The following is a 17,674-nucleotide window of genomic DNA, read 5'->3' as shown; positions in this document are numbered from 1 at the left end:
TTTGTGGAGATCCTTTTTTTTTCTCTTTTTCTCTGAACTATACTTGATGATGGTGCTGAGTTGTGGAGGCAGGGGGGACGGAGAGCCAGGCAGCGAGATGGGGGATGGTAGCGTCTTGCCTTGGAGGAAATCTGGAACCTATAAACTTGGGCAACTTCTCTGACAAGAAGTGAGCGTCACCAGGGTTCGATTTGGTTGGCTGCATGACGCACCTTTGTCTCCGCCTCGTCTCTTTGATCCGACCAATCGCTTATGGCTCATTCTTCCTGTTGTCTTCAGCTCAGCTGTCCAAGAAAAGTTCTCCGGACCAATCGGTGACTCAGATGGGAGGGAAGCTGAACGTTTCATGGTTCCCTCCCTTTAAAAAGTCAGATTCAGGTTGCTGTTGTCTCACATGCAGCCACAGGAGCGAGACATGAGAACGGTTGGATTTGCCGATGCAGTGCACTCTGACAGAAGCTGAAAAGATACCATTGGCACGTTTCCACATGTGTAGATGAAGAGGCAATGTGGAAATCCAAAGCCGAGTGCTGATTACCTACCCATTTCGAATTGGCATGTTCGGCAAAGCTGATCACTTTTGGAAAAGAAGAACAACACATCAGAAGGCCGGAGAAACGTAACAGGGGGAGTTCCCTGAAGACAAACAGACAGGAGGAAAACAGTGAGGGAAGAAGGGGGGGGAGTGGAGAAAGATATAGTGAAGGCAAGAGAGAAGCACTGGAGATATTCAGAAAAGTGAAGGGTTGAGAGTCCCAAGAGAAGACAGAAAATCATGCGAGAGGAGGAGCAGTCCAATGATGACCACCCCGAGGGAGGGGTGGTTTCCAGTGAGGAAAACACAAGAAGAACACCTTCTAACGCCTGCCCTGTTGTCGTAGCAACACCTGGGGTCACCGGGCGTAAACGGCAGACGGGCTCAAATGCGGATGATCAACTTACAACTCCGACTACATCTGCACACGATGGCAAGATCAAGCCAGGGGAGGACATCCAGACCTTCACCCTAACCAGACCGAAAAGACCCAAGAGGAGTCCTCAAGATCGGTCACCTTCCTCGGCAACGTCCCTTTCTCCTGGCCTGAGTCCCGGAAGTCTGGAGGACCCTCACGGGCAGCGGGTGATCGCCAACATCCGAGAGAGACAGCGTACGCAATCTCTGAATGACGCCTTCACATCGTTGCGTAAAATAATCCCAACACTCCCCTCTGACAAACTGAGCAAGATCCAGACCCTTAAGTTGGCGTCGCGCTACATCGACTTTCTGTACAAGGTTCTGGAGAATGACGAGATGGACACCAAGATGGCTGGATGTAACTACCTGGCCCACGAGAGACTGAGCTACGCCTTCTCGGTCTGGAGGATGGAGGGGGCCTGGTCATCCATGTCTGCTGGCCACTAGCCCCTTTTAAGGGTTATCTTTTGACTGTTGCTGTAAAATGTATGATGAATTCCACTTGACAAGGAAATACTCTAACTTGACGCAAAGGGGCGGAGGAGTGTCAGCTCACCTGTGGACTATTTATCACATCAACTTCTTCGGTTTGCCTTAATGATGTCAGAAAGACTTATTTACATTGACATTTGCAGTAGGAAGAAGCTGATTTTAAAGCCACTATTGTTGACAAGCTACATGCCAGATGGATTGTTGTATTTCTGTATGTTGTCTGCCTAAAGCAGCAATTACTGCTTGAGTATGCCAATAGTAGAATTCAAGAGAAGTAGAACAGGGACATTGTGCTCAGCGTATGATTCTAAGCTTTTTTTAAGGATTTTTTTTTTTTTAACGTTTGTGCTTTGTTTACATGAATCCCAAAGGAGGACATGACAGGTGACAGATAGTAACATTCAATCTCCTGGCTTTCTCAGGTTTTGCAATTTGACCTCATGTGTCATGTCCGTAGATTTTATCATCATAACTTCCACCTTTAAGTTTTTTATCCTCATCTTTGTAGGTATGCATACTTGGAGCCACATTTGAACTTTATTTCAGCCTGGGGCTAGCAGGTTTTGTGTTATATAAAGAGCCAATATGCAGAGGAGGGATTAGAAGAAAAGAAGAACTGGAAAGATCAAATTGGATGTTCCAACAGAGATTGGACCTTTGACTTTTCCAAGCCTTCAACTCCTACTTTTCCAAGACATATCATGATTCCCTGACCACCTCTGAACCCAAGCGCTGGTGGAAAAAGCAGCCGTGGGCAGGGCAGCCGTCGCCCCGATTTAAGTTTCTTCTCTCCGTACCCAAACCAAGCCCCTTTGTTTCTAGTAGTGCCAAAAAAAACTCTCCTCTTGAAATTCTTTCCTCTCATTCTGGCCCAAATGTGCCTGCGTTGCACGAAACAGTGATGCAGCTTGCGAGCTGACGAAGAGGCGTAATGAAAACAAACGGTCTCGAAAAGCCATGAATCATGCGTGTCACCATCAAAGAGGAGCCCAATGTGGCTCCCTGCTGGGCTCCCATAAACCACTGGAAGTGATGGAGGAGGTGAGAGCTGATTTATACACACACAAATGTGCACAACTATAGGTGTAGCCCTATGCACGCACCCATAAAGAAACACACACATTCTAAATGTCTGGGTTTGAAAAAGAACTTCCGAATTCAATCGAATGAACTACAGAGTTTAGCTTTCAATTCCTATGAAAGGAGCAAACTCCAAAGAGATGACATGTTGTTTGTTTCGATACAAATCCATGACAAACCACTTCTTCGCTCATTGCCAATATGCATTAAGCCCTGCAAGCTATCATTAGCATGTCCCAGGGAGCTAGCTAATGTTTCCAGCTCCTGTGAACACTAATGAAGACTTGAGCCTCAAAGTAAGCACAGTGTGGTCTCAGAGGAACAGCATCCACTGACATGTTAGAGGACACTTGACATTTCAAAATGATTTCAGTTTTGGGCCAAAAGAGAAAAGCAGTCCCTATGCATTTTATGTACAAAACAGCAGTTGGATAATAACTGATTAGGTATGACAGCTACTTTTTGCTTTTTTACCACTGATACGAAAATTGGCAACATTAATGACCTGAATTGCATTTGCCAACACCCCATATGTGTCAATACTGAACCCCAGTTTAATGCGCATGCATAACCTTGTATTATTATATTTAAATCAAGAAGTATTCTGAATTAGTGTATTCATTCTAGCTTGTTATGAATACAAAAATGCTGTTATTTTTCCATAGATGACACTACTTAAGACAATGTGCTTTTTCTTCCTGTTGGTATACTTGGAAATATGAAATTAAATCTCGTTGATTGTCATTGCCCCATTGATGTCTTGTTTTTTTGGAACAAGGATCAATTTCAAAATGATAAGCCTAAAAACTCATCAGCAGTCTGTCTTTTTTGTCTTTCCAGCTGCTGAATAAAGTGACTGTGATCTTCTCTGGTGTTCATGCTACCATCAAGGTTCAATCATTTGGACTTTGATACAAATGGAATTTTTTTAGTTACCTCAAAAGGAGTGTATAAGAATATCAAAAGGCATCCGGATCAGGATGCAGACAGATATAGGGCAAGAGGACATTTCTGGACAAACTAAACCATCAAAGAGCTTTAGCTGGACAATAGCTGGACATTTTTGATTGTTTAAATGTTGTGATTATCACTATTTCCCCTGTATATAATAAAAGGAAACTTATATATTAGCTGTCACTGTATAAGAGACTTCACCTGCAGTTGAAGCAAGACTATAATCTCTGACAGAATGTATGTTCATCTCTTGTTCACCAGTTTACAATCAAAGCAAGGCTTTGTTTTTAAGGAGCAATTACTTGAAGAATATACAGTGTGTGGAGTGACACTGATACAGCATGACTGGATATCATCACATGTAGAACAAAATGGATGTAGTAATGCAACATGAATCATTTGTCTGAAAAATAAAACTGTCTTCAAACTTTTTCACAAGTTTCTTGTTGTTTTGCTCAAAGTGGATGATGAACGGTGCAAAGATTTATACTAGCGCCACACCCTCTTTGTCTCCTGTCTCTCTTGTTAAACTGCCTCTTGTTTTCCCTTCCTTCCTCCTTCCCCCGGTCTTTTTTTTAATGAGGTCTGTGTGCCTTTGCCTGGTCAGTCAGGAACAGTTAATTCCTCCAAAAAGAACAAGTTAATGTGCAATTAAAGGCTCCAGGAATATTTATAGCCTGTTTGGGCCCAAATTCATAGTTTTTAGTTTGATCTTTGCAGTTATGCTACACTGGCCTACAGCCAGCTTTACTGTTGCGTATCCTTTAGCAGGAGTTAGATCATTAAAGCTTTCACAGTGTTAACCTACAGGAACAGTTACATTGTGGCATAACGGCCGTTATCAGAGTTGGTATAAACTGTCGGCCATATTTGATTATTCAAATTATAAAAAATTAACTTGTAATTGTCTTGTGTGTTCTTCACTGTGGAAATGTTAGACACATTAGTACCTAAATGAGTGACTAAGATTGAGTCTCACAGATTTTAATATGCTTGGGTTTCACTTAAATATAGTATAGATTTGATCAATAAAATGGCTTGAATATGGTTTATATTACATTTGATGTTACTTGACATTGATTTAAACCGTTGCTCATCTTCTTCTAAAAAATGCAGCATGCTTTGGTCGAAGAGTTTGCCGAAATGTGCATTATTTTCAGTAAATGAGCAAAACAATTACAAAATTAGCTGCAACTAAGACTGCTAACACAAAGGGGGTTTCCAGTTGATCTGATTAGACCTCTGCTGAGGTAGGAGTGGGGTTGTGATGGAAATTATGTGAAGTCAAAGATGTGCAAGTTATGAATGTAAAGGTGAATATTGTCTTAATAACAAAACAAAATAATTGTTCATGTTCTTTACTGAACTGCTATTTTATCAGAATGTTTAAATGAAACAATCTATTTTTGCTACGCATAGGCCTAATGTTGTAACAGTGCAATTCAGTTTTAGTTTCTGCCTCTTTGTCAATAGACAAGTTATCTGCTCGTTAATAAATATTAAAAGTTCACAGACCTGAGAAGTGTGCTTGCTCTGTAGATCCAGGTTTCTAGCAGCTGACTGCTCACAGACTTCACAGCTGGGATCAATCAATGCTACGCTAACGTCACAGGGAATGGATAGGAAATAGGTTAAGACATTGAAAATAAACACATAGTCGTTTGAACACATAGCTTGTCGTTCCTACCATTCACACAATTTAATAAATGTGATATAGTCAGATACCCACAATATACATTAACCCGGTTACAATATTCATAAATAAAGCACTAAGATAGCTAGCTAATGCTATAGCAGATGGTGTAACCAGACTTTCAAGCCCAATATTAAATCTGAGTGTGGTCATAATAAACTAAAGCTAGCATTAGCTTTAATGCTAGCTTTAGCTAATTATGCAACCCAGTCTCATGGCATTTCGTGTTCACCAACACGATTTTTAATCTATTGATTCGTGTTCACCAACATGATTTCCCCCTTTTTTTCGTGTTGCACAGCACGATTTTAAAACCAATGTATTTCTACTGGTAATGTGTTTCGTGCCTGCAGCACGTCTTTTTCTCCGGTCGGGTCATGGAAGACCGGAAGCTGTGTGGTTAAAAAAAACATGTTCTTACTCAATATCAAGCCACAATTATTGCTTTTATTTTAAATCGTATAATTTCGGACTTTTGTTGCCGTCTGTGAGGAAATTAAATGGGGCTCAGAGCCTCAGAATACTGAAATCTGTATTTTTTAAATCTTTTTTTCCTTCTAATTTGTTATTCTTTTCAAAATAATACACTGTTATTTACTCACCAATAACACACAAAAATCCTTGCTTTTATTTATTGGTTTAATTCCATAATCTCTGGCTTTTTTGGCGTCCATTATTATGACCACTTACTTAGCATAGAGTATTATCTGCTTGCTAACAGCACAATTAGAATTTACTGAGAAAATTAGCTTGCCGCTAAAGACAAGATGGAGGATGTCATTAAAACTGAACTCATATTGCTAGTTAGCCTATTCATGTTGTCAGTGGGAGGCTAACATTTTAAAAATAACAGTAAAAGCTTACTCAATTTCAACACTCTTTTGGTAAAGAATATTTCCTCCACAAACTATACACTTGGAAGAAGAATCCTACACTGGTGATTTTCTTAAAATGTGCTTTAAATATATTTGAATAACACCCGGTAATATTATCTTTTACTCAATTTTAACATGTGTTAAAAAATAAACGAATATAATATATTATTTATCCTATTCTTCTAGTTAATATGATAAAGTTTAGACAAAGAAGACAAAAATAAGCTTAAATACTGGAAATTATGTTGTTTTAATCAAGAGGAAAAGACGAAAATAACAGTACAAAATAGAATCTTTCTATACATACACTTGGTAGGAAATGTGCAGTAAAAATACAGGTAAATAATAAAGAATAGCATGAAATAAAGATTTCAAGGTCACATTTATAGATACACAGAGTTACTGTAAGTCCAGTTAGTCAAGAGACACCAATACACATCCTGCTGAATGCATCAAGGCACATGTGTGACATGTGTATTTTGGTCTTGGAGTTTCTATTTACAGTGAAAAGGTGCACATTTTATCAGTATTAAAGGGAATTAAGAGTTGAGGCACTAATGGCCTCTCCTTAAGGCAAAAAACAGGTGCTGGGGATATGATACAGGAGGTCATTTGCAGTATTTCACAGACAAACACACACTCAACATTAACTTCATAGACACAACATGCACCTGCTGCTGGATAATAGAGACACAGCATTTAGTTTCAATGCCGTCACTTGCTGTTAAGAATACTATGTACATACAAACAAAAAATGACACCTATTACAGAATCCTTTACCTGCAATATTTCTCAATGGGACTTCTGCAAAGGAGAAACGTTTTAGCTCTTCTGTCATTTTGCTTCCTATAAACGCTTTGAGGCCTTCTGTTGGGCAGATGATGCCCAGGGTCCGACTAAAGCAACGCTTACAGTTTCCTACCAGGATGCTAACCGACACTTCCAGCGACCATTCACATTAACTTGCTGTGCTAATCTCAAGCTATTTTATCTATTTACAAAAGCTTCTTTTACATGCCGTTTTTATTTCCTATAAGATACAAAAAAACTGATTGTGCTGCTTTAAATCCAATCATGGATGTTGAAACCATGTTAACAGTCAAACATTAATTTCCTTACAGAGGTTTAGTGTGTATATTCACTTTTAGAAAATAAGATATGGAATTATTATGGAATTTTATGTTGTTTTTTGGCCACATTATGTCAAATGTAATCATTTTGACTCAGTTTTCTGCAGCTTTAATCTAATCAATGCAAGTATTGGTCATCAAAAGCCTAACCTGGTCAAAGGAAGAGTGCATGAAAAATGGATTCAAACAAAAACCTCCAAACTAAGAAACACGATCTTGTTATTTTTACTTTTGGAATGCAGAGCCCTTACATGCCCCTACAGCTGGGCAGTCAGAACAATTCTTCAAAAAGAACGAGCAACGTGACCTGCGTGTGGATGAGGGGCCGACTTGTTTAGCATGGCACCGTCTAGCTTGATTGTAACGTGACAGGGAGAGCTGCTACAGTTGCAAACAAAACACAATGTTTCCTTAATTAGACTGTGAGAGAGCCTGGATCTCCATAGATGTTTTTTGAAGAACATAAAGAAAACATTCATTATCAAAACAGACGGTATACAAAAGTCTGCATACAAGATATTCTTCTAAATCCAAAGGTTGTCTTTGAAAAGTCCAGCAGAATCCAAACTGGTCCCTTGTGTTGCGTGCTGTCTTAAGGCAGTTTTCTTTGGGTGATATCCTTTAAGTGCATTCATATTATTGCAACTATAGAACAATACGAATGGTCCTCAGTGGTGCCACGGTGGAATGAACGCTCCTTTAGTCTCAAATATAAACAATAATATACAGTCTTCAATACTAGTGGTACATTGAAAGGTCATCGTCGATTTGTACATGTGTGTACAAGACACTGAACAGCAGTGGAAAAATAATCCTGCTTGAAAAATATTGCCTACTTTTTAGATTAACTTCATAGAAAATACAGTCTACAGTATCAGGATGATACGTGTCCTCACTTAAGACATCTCAGATATAGAGCGAATAAAATGTCATCCAAATCCTCCTTTTTAATTATCTACAGAGGAGATGTTGTTTTTTATCCCAGGGTTTTGGAATGTCTCTTACGGTTCACATTATGGAATGAACAGTGCAATAAAAGGAAATGTTCCTTTTTTTTGTTTCTACAAAACCACAGTTTGTGTCTTCATTTTCTTCTAGTGGTTAAACTGCATGCAATGACATCATTCAAACAGACGATCTCCATGTCCTATTTTCCATATTCTTTCCTTCTTGTTGATATTTGAGCATCCATCAGGTGTATCTTCACGTGAAGAGAAAGGAATTCATGATCCAAAGTCTTTTCCTTCTGAAATCTGCTGGTCCTTACGTTAAGGCATAGTTAAGGCTGCTGGTACATAGTGCTTCAGGAGGATTCAGAGCTGGACATCTGAATTCTGTCTGTTCCTTTAAGGTTCCTGGACCTCTGAACACACACACCATCCATTGTCAGTAAGAGGACATCAAAAGTAATAAGACATTGTCTTGTATTGCTCTTTGGTGATGTTTCAGAAGGTAGTGGTTGCCAGCTTGGACGTGCTCACACTGCCGGCCTGTTGGGTTTCAGCATTGTGTGTCTGATGGTGTGTGAATAAGGCAGGTGGGTGGGGCTCAGTGGCATTACAAACGCTCCCCATTCATGGTTGTGTCACAGCGCAGGAGATCCAAGGCTACAGGTGGGCGCCCAAATCCTGACAGTGAGGCGATTGGTCTGATCTTTCTACATGGAGTCACTGTCATGCTCCATCGGCTCGTCAGGGAGGCTGGAGGGGAGAAACAGAGAGTGAGGGAAATGCTGGGAATGCCAACATGAAGCGACAAAGTGGGATACTTGTCTTTGATTGATTCTTTAACTACATTTTTGTTACACCTAATCCTGCTCTAATGTGAAAAGAGGTACTAACAAATCAGAGGACAGTTGGGTGGGACAAGGAAAAATCATTTGTAAAAAAAGGAAAACCTATGACTGTGTGTGTGATGTACCTCTTGTTGGACAGCACTCCCACAGAGAGTGAGGCCAGAGCATTGACCGCATCAGTTTCCTCACAGTCTCTCCTCTCTGCAGCAAGGTAGGACAGACCCACTGATCCACTGTAGGCCTTCACACTCTGCCAGTACTGACCTGCAACAACCACAGAGAAACAGGTTACTCTTGTTGTAATGCAAACAGGACTAGATCATGTTTTTAATATCAGCATCACGTATATATGTCGATTTCGAGGGCTTTGGGGTAGGAGGAAGAAAAGAGAGAAGGAAGAAAATAAACATGAAACTCAGGGGAATTCACAAGAATTTTCACAAATAAAAGAGTGATTCATTACTTTGTATCTGAATGACGGTCTGCAGGGAGCGCACTGCGTTAGCGTTGGGCTTCTGGAGGAGGACTTCTTCTGACAGTGGGTCCTACAATACAGAGAGGCAACATTGAAGATAATCTTTTATTCTGGATCATGTTTGAAAGTGGTTAAAAGCTTGGTGATACTGACTTAGGAGATATGTTAATAAAAGTGATATTATATTGTAATCAGGACCAACTTTATATGTATAGAAAAACAGCAAGGTACCATTTATGAGTAAAATACAGATACTTGAGTTAATAAGCAACTGAAAGGATTACTCCTGCGATATGGAATAACTTAAATTAGTCTTGGATCAATCCCTGTTTTTGTCCAGCTGTCCTTGCCTAAAACTTTTGAAAACTATATTATCTTCAATTGCAAATACCACTAACCCTGGAAAGGTTAGTAAAACATGTCAATCTAAAGCAAACATTTAAATAGAACTCCATTACCCAGCATGCCTTACCTGTATGTCCAGGAGTGCACTGACACAGGCCTCAGATGCGTCACAGATGGCTGTGAGGTCGTGACCTCCCTCGAGGGACAAAACCAGACGACCCCCTGCCAGAGACATCAGCTGACGGGTCAGGAAGCCGAAACCTGGCAAACATGCACACACACACACACACACACACACCCACACCCCCACACACACACACACACACACACACACACACACACCACACACACACACACCACACACACACACACACACACACACACACACACACACACACACACACACACACACACACACACACACACACACACACACACACACACACACACACACACACACACACACACACACACACACACACACACACACACATCACACACACACACACACACACACACACACACACACACACACACACACACACACACACACACACACACACACACACACACACACACACACACACACACACACACACACACAAATGTTAACACAAATTATAAACCATGCAAAAGCAGAGCAGAAACAGTTTGGCAGGTCAACTGCATCATGAGAACACTTACTTAAGACTGACCAAAACGAGTTTCGCTATAATTTCCAATACTCTAAGAAAACAAATGTCTATTTTTATCTTGTGGATCCTCCCGCAGCTAAAATGCCAACAACTAATGACTGTAATTATGGTTCCATCAGTGATGCAGCCAGTTAAGGTAAAAGCCTTGCACTGTGCTTGACAGGAGCTGTAATAATCTATTAATATCTCTAAATAGTGAACCACAACAGCTTAAAGTTCTTGTTGCTGAAATCGAGAAGGAGGTAAAGTCTGCAGGATAGGTAGTGGTGGAGAGCCGTGCTTACATTTGGCGGAGACCTTGTATCCTCCCAGAGGAGCGGGGTTTCCCTCAGCGGCATCAAACCCAGCCGACACCAGAACCACGTCTGGAGAGAACTCCTGGGCGATGGGCATCACTACGGACCTGAAGGGGAACACACAAACACAAATATAGGCCACTGAAAAACGTTGTTGTTGCTGCACTTCTTTAATGCAGTAATATCTGTTAAACTGCATGTGTGTGATCTCCATGCTGTAACTGCATACAGTATAACATATAACACCAAGATGTCAGACACACATGGAAAAACGAAATCTGTGTGTATTGTAGTTTTCTTTATTCTTCATTATGAGACTTATTATAGAGCTCAACTCAAAGAATAGTTGTAAAGGAAACTGGCATTTTTGCTTGGCGTGATATAAAAAGCAATATCAGAATACCTTAGTTTTACTAAGGTACTTGCAGTGATGGGATAACAAATTCCAAAACAAGTCAATGTCTTAAATATAGTCTCTAAGATTCTAAAAAATAAATGTAAGCTTCTTAGCTTCTGTGCTGGAATGATTCAACGACTGCTGTGGAGTGGCAACAGCAACATGTATTTTATCTACCTAAATAAAGCTGTTAAAGTGTACACTTTGCAGTTTTAAGAATATTTCCAACAATTGACCTTGCCATCAGACAGCCTGCTGGGTAATTAAAGCTGTTATCTACGTTCTAGCATCCTTGCTCAGCTAGTTTATTTGTGTTATGTTGTGACTTTGGTTAGTTTGGCATCCAAAAAGTCACACAGTAACAGAAACAAACAAACCCATTGAGGCAGCGGTAAACCAGAAACTCTCATGTTGGTTTTTTCTGACAGCAGCATAGATAGCAGCATGAGTTGCCTGTCTGACGGCAGTGAAAATATTATAAATATAGCCTTAACTAAACTTTTATATGGTGGGCCTTTCTTTCAGGCTGCAAAAAAAAAATTCTGCAGCCCTCATCCACAGCTTGTTGTCATCTACTGTGGGACACATACTGACTATGGATAAATACCTCATACAACCCAACTTCAAAACATCCAAACATCCTTTACAAGAGTCAAATCTGGACCTAACTGAAGAACATGATATCATATTAATACAATGAGCTGTAGCTTAAATCTTAGTTGATTTATAAGTCATTGATTGATAGACTTTAACTTGGTTTCATTGAATCAGTTTGCTTGTGAAGACTGTCCATAATATTTAGTGAAATATTGCCAAATCCAACTGTGCATTTCCAAACTTCTTCTTCCTTCTTAAGATGACAAATTCATGGTCAAATCTAAAAAAGTTTGGCTGATGCTTGACTCAGCAGCCGACAAAGGTCTATTGTTTCTGTGTTGTAAAAGCTGTGCAGGCCTTAAGTTACACAAGTCAGCTCTTATACAGTGCTGTTGCTACTCAGTGTTGTTTGTGGACTTCAAACAGAAGACTTCCTTAATGCTATTGTTGTTAGGAAGAGAGCGGCGGAGGGAGGCTTGACTCTGCAGCGCGATGCTGTCGGCAGAGATCAAAGTAGGAGTGTGTGAGTCTGTTTCCCATTAGAGGCTTGTCACTCTCCTCACGTCATTGACAACACAGAGAAAAGAGGAAAAAACTGTCCATCTGGGATCCATTTAACTTCATTATTCTGCCTGGAGACCTCCCTCCCTCCCCCGCTTACACACACACCACACACACACACACACAACACACACACACACACACACACACACACACACACACACACACACACACACACACACACACACCACACACACACACACCACACACACACACACACACACACACACACACACACACACACACACACACACACACACACACACACACACACACACACACACACACACACACACACACACACACACACACACACAGCCCAGAAACACACACACACACACACACAGCCCTGACTGCATGCAGATGGACAACATGAGCTCATGGACATAAATGAGGAAACAGAGATAAAACACACAAACACATTCCAGCATGAGCATACACACGCAGATACACAGTGATGTATACAACACATGGATTCATTTTCACACATGCAAGAAAAAAATCTTGTGTCGTCCTGTTGGCGGTGTATTAAGTTTTGATTCATAAAGTCATTACAATCCATAAAAAACGTTATCGTAGCCCTGTGCATATGAAGCAGAGCACACACACACTCCCCTCATCCTCGCACACACACCTAACCGCAGAAAACCCACCTCCCCTGTAGACCCATTAAAGCTGCCACGCTCCCCCCACGGAGAGCAACTACAGACAAAACTAATGGAAAGACGGAGGGGGGGCAGGGGAGAGGAGGGAACGCTTATTAAAGATCAATCAAGGGAGGAGAGGCAGAGGGAGGATGTGTGTGGTGGTGAGGGTCGGGGTGATGGAAAAATAAGGAGTGGGGGGGGGGGCAGGGTGAGAGTGAAGGATAAGGTGAAAACGCAACAAAGTTCCCCTCTGAAGTCGGAGCACTCAAAAACGTATAAAATGTGATCCATTCAATGGCTTTTACTTCGAGAGACCGTTGTGCATTTGCAAACTTTATTAATTACAAAGGGGAGGCATAAGTGTTTGTTGGGAGGCGGGAGGTAAGGGGGCCGTTTGGATTTTGACTGCATGAAAGGGAAAATGCTCTTTTTAAGGCAAAGTGGCTTCACAATATGACCTAACAAGAGATTATGTCAGCTCTGTGCTGACTTCTGAACAAGAACCTGCATTAAAACATGTGTTTTTCATATTTCTTAAACTAAACTGTTTATTTGTTTTACTTAATGAATATCAAATTGCTACATTAATGTGATGTATGTCCCTGTTTGCTTAGGTCTTCCTATTATTATGATCACATACTAACTTGCTAATAATGGACGGTACTTATATACACCAAGCAGTTATGTCAAGCTTTATTGCGTCATTTATATTTTATTTTACAGCGTTCTTTATTTTTTTGACTAACTAAAATGTTTATGTTTTTTTTTTAAAAGTTGAAGTTTAGCATGAGTAAAATGTTACAGTTTGCCTTTGCATGTTAACATTATTACAGTTGATACGACTTTTCATATAGATTAACTTTTGTTTTACACCACTATGCTTTCATGTCATAATTTGTCAAACCAACGCATGTATTAGTACACAGTGGATTGGAGTTTATACTGAAATTAACCTCTTATGTTCCTATAATACATTTTGAACCTGCCTTCAGCAGCAAATGTGCTGACCATGTAATCACAATATGCTGTTTAGGTCCACCTTAGTTGCACCCTCTAATCAACAAATATTATTGTTTTGATAAAAAAGAAAATCCAATAAAGGCATAACATGACCCAGAACTGCTGAGGTGTCTAGTTGTTTCTATATATATATATATGTATATAGCATTTTAATTTCAGCTCGGGATTCCCCTGGTATCTGTGATCTCAACTTTCGCATCACATTTTAAAACTGGGTGTTATTTTCTATATCTGTGCAGAGAACTATGAAAAAATGTTGTGGTAAACTCTCACCATCTGGGGCTCAAGGCAGATTCAAACAAAGAGAGAATAACTTAGAACTAATATTAGATCCAGATCTTGCCATGCATTTCGCATTAAAAATGATACTTTGAATCACTTCTGTGGTTTTCCATTGCACTAGAGGAGGCCCATCCCGCTCAACTCTCCCCAGATCTGATTACTTAGGAGACTGTTTTTTATTGTATTTTGTCATGATATGAAACAGAAACCTACAAAACATATCCTCTAGGAGAAACACAGAAACTCTACACCGTCCAAAACTAAAGGAAGGTCTCTCACCATGAAAACAAAACACTGATTCCAGCATTATCTAGCTCTAAAACTATCCAGTTCACTTCTGATGTTAAGGCACAAACAGGAAGGAAGAGATTTTAAATCTGAATTTGTGGATATAAAACTATCCATCTAAAAAGATTATATCTAGTCCAACTTGTGTTTTTCATCCAGTTGGCACTAAAAGTAACATTATATACATATAACCTTTTGGGGATTTGGTCTTTACCAGCCAGATCAATATTAGTCCTTCTCTTTTATAAAACCCAACAAGAATGCAAACCCTTTTCTCCAGCTTTACAGAGAATTTTTTTAGTGTTGGCATAAAATTCCACGACACTGCCATGGAGGAGACTTGTTTCCCCCTCAAAAACACTGGGTGCATTCCCCCCCTGCTTAGAATTATTCTCACTGGAATGTCTAGCACGGAAAAGTCAGAGGTCAGGCTCACGCTGCAAAATAACAGGCCTGAGAGGGAATCAGTGTTTTTGCTCAGGAACACTTAAGAAAGAAGGTCCCCTTCTAACTTTTTTCATATCTAAAACCCTTCAAATTAGCAGTTGTATGTCTGAATTAATCTCACACTGGGTGGTAGTGATTATGTGAATCATAGGTGTCAATCAAGTTTGGGACACTGGAGACATGTTGCCACTCCTTTTTGAAATTACCGAACTTGGCCAAAATACGTTGCAAAAGTATAATATGTTGAAAGAAAGTCCTAAAAGTATAAAAAAAACGTTATAAATTTGAGAAAGAGTTATTTGCACAAGAGAACATGTTTGAGAACAGTTGGTCTGTTGACACGTTAGGGTGTATGAGGAGGAGACTCAAGTGGCGCGATTTAGACGTGTGACACATGTAATATTAGAAAATTGAATTCGAAAATAGAAAAGGAAACATCAGTTGACACCAGATGGACACACGAATATGGAATTGTGAATTTTGCACGAAGATGGCTCCGAACTTGGTCAACAGCCAAGCAACAGCCGAAGCAAGTACAATGCCTACAGAAGGCCACACGATGGCACCCGAACCACACACTCTGTCATGTTGTTTCCATAGCAACAACAACTTCCTGTCAACAGCGTAAACTCGCCTTCAAAATAAAAGCATCTAAATAAAACAGGAAGTTAACCTAAATTACATTTAAGACATACAACTGCAACGAAAGTAACAAAAACAATGTAATATCCTTTTCAGTTTCACAGAACACAAATCGTACTATAATACGATGGCTACACGACGGCATTGCGAGGGCTTCACGTAGTCTTGTTGCCTTCCTAAGACAATCGGGCCGCTTCTTGTTTCCTTCGTATTGTCTTCGTGAGGCGAAAAATGCCTGATGGCACCGATGATCACACGAAGTAAAGACGAAGATGACACGATTTGACAAGATGCCCTCACGATGGCCTTACAAAGGGCAAAATGGACACATGAATTCAACACGAAAATGAACCTTCGCAAGGTCTTTCTCCAATTTTTTGGCATGCCAAAGATTTTTCCACCGCTCACGAAGTTGCTGCTGGAGCCTGAGAAACTCCACTGGCGGTCATACGATGACTTAAGATGCCCTCACGAATGGCCCGATGTTGTTATGATCAGAGCCCAATTTGAACATTTCCTTTATCGTGTGTCCATCTGGTGTCAATTTCGGGACAGTGTGACACGGGCTTTAAGATCATGGCCTACACATTATGCATGTGTGTGAACTTGTGTGTTGGTCCCCAAGTATGCTACTGTATATAAACATATGCCTTCTTGTGAGCATACGCACATTTACCCCCATTACTGTACGTCTGCGACTTTTCCAGTAACCTTGCGGTCATGCACCAGACGACCAAAGAGCCCACACTGCTGAAACTTTATTGGAGCCAAACACACCCTGATGACAATTATCCAACCCACAAACAGGAAGTAAAGATCCGCAGTCTGTCAAACAAGGGACCTGGAGACCGTTTACGGCAAGTTATTGGAAACAGGGAGCGCCAGACACATGCTCTACAAATGAGGAGGATTATTAATTACGCAGGAAGTGTGTCAGAGGCGCTGTGTCACTGAGCCTCTGATCATCGACCTGTGTTTGTTGTGGCTCAGTGTGAAGGAAAACAGAGGAATTGTGCGATTACTCGCTCACTCATTATAACTCATTATAATTCACAATCATCAAACATAGATAATCTGCTTCAATGTTTATTGGGTTAACTTTTGGGCTAACGTTTAGAAATGCAGAGACAGAAAGACAAACACAGCCATAAAGTTTGGCAGAAGTGTAAGTTGTTCTTTTTTTTTGCGCCTGATTGAAATGATCGATGTTGCTGGGTTTAAATAAACTTGTGGCCAATACGTCATCCCGGCTGTTTTGATGCACAGTTTACCGGGGCTTAAACCCTGACAACATACAAGGCCCAACAGAATCAAGTATTTTTTGTGAATGAACCCTTTAAATTCGTAACAACTTAAACTTATCTCTTATAATGTCAGCTTGTGTTACAGTGTTTTGAACAGAGCTGTTGGCTGTACCTGAATGCAGCGAGGTAATCAGCATCTCCCATGGGGGGGTCCAGGCCTCCTGTGAATGCCACATTCACATTGAAGCCCTGGCCTGCTCCAGACCCAACCTGAACCCAAAATAAAACACATGTTGTATTTTATTCATGCAGGGCAATTGTTTAATCAAAATACATATATGTATCTCCCATGTCAGCTGTAACGAAGGACTACAACGTGGCCTGGCCAACACCCACCTCCATTGGTGACCCACTGCCAGGGAAGAAGTTTCCATCGTCATAGCGATGAAGTGAGATGTAGAGAACGCTGGGGTCATTGTAAAACACTTCCTGGGTGCCGTTTCCATGGTGAACATCCTAGCAAACAGAAAGAGGGAAAACATTTGAATATTACACATAGCAATACCAAAGGAGATACATTCAAATTAGGGAAGCAGCAGCTTTGTTCAAAGGGACCTGTCTAGGGAACCGGAGGGTTGCCGGTTCAAGACCACGTACTGTCAAAGTGCCCTTGAACAAGGCACTGAACTCCAACACTATGATACTGTATGTTAAATGTTGAATAATTTTACTGCGGGACAAATATAGGATCTCTGATTTCACAG

At 40.6% G+C, this 17,674-nt stretch overlaps 2 protein-coding genes across 4 annotated transcripts in view; one reads left to right on the top strand and one right to left on the bottom strand.

Annotated features, from left to right (window-relative positions):
• Positions 1-409: 409 nt before the first annotated feature.
• Positions 410-1,743, top strand: LOC117532850 (twist-related protein 2-like). The gene has a single exon (XM_034196412.1). It carries the CDS (start codon positions 776-778, stop codon positions 1,400-1,402), a length of 627 nt encoding a protein of 208 aa, XP_034052303.1. The 5' UTR covers positions 410-775; the 3' UTR covers positions 1,403-1,743.
• Positions 1,744-6,280: 4,537 nt separating this feature from the next.
• Positions 6,281-17,674, bottom strand: part of hdac7a (histone deacetylase 7a) — a 72,060-nt gene continuing 60,666 nt past the window's right edge. For all 3 annotated transcript variants that reach the window (XM_034196364.1, XM_034196363.1, XM_034196365.1), the window contains 7 exons: positions 17,307-17,426; positions 17,083-17,180; positions 10,774-10,892; positions 9,922-10,055; positions 9,438-9,519; positions 9,100-9,238; positions 6,281-8,879 (listed from right to left, as the gene is read on the bottom strand). In XM_034196364.1, the coding sequence (XP_034052255.1) occupies positions 8,837-8,879; positions 9,100-9,238; positions 9,438-9,519; positions 9,922-10,055; positions 10,774-10,892; positions 17,083-17,180; positions 17,307-17,426 (735 nt within the window). In that variant the 3' untranslated portion in view covers positions 6,281-8,836. The remainder of the gene's footprint in view (positions 8,880-9,099; positions 9,239-9,437; positions 9,520-9,921; positions 10,056-10,773; positions 10,893-17,082; positions 17,181-17,306; positions 17,427-17,674) is intronic.

This window comes from Gymnodraco acuticeps, unplaced genomic scaffold, assembly GCF_902827175.1.
Source record: "Gymnodraco acuticeps unplaced genomic scaffold, fGymAcu1.1, whole genome shotgun sequence".
NCBI lineage: Eukaryota > Metazoa > Chordata > Actinopteri > Perciformes > Bathydraconidae > Gymnodraco > Gymnodraco acuticeps.
The sequence above is the reverse complement of the archived record's forward strand: the minus strand, read 5'-3'. Positions and strand labels throughout refer to the sequence as shown.

Bases quoted from the DNA above. Each gene is read 5' to 3' on its own strand.
- LOC117532850 (XM_034196412.1), top strand. From the start codon at position 776: ATGCGAGAGGAGGAGCAGTCCAATGATGACCACCCCGAGGGAGGGGTG.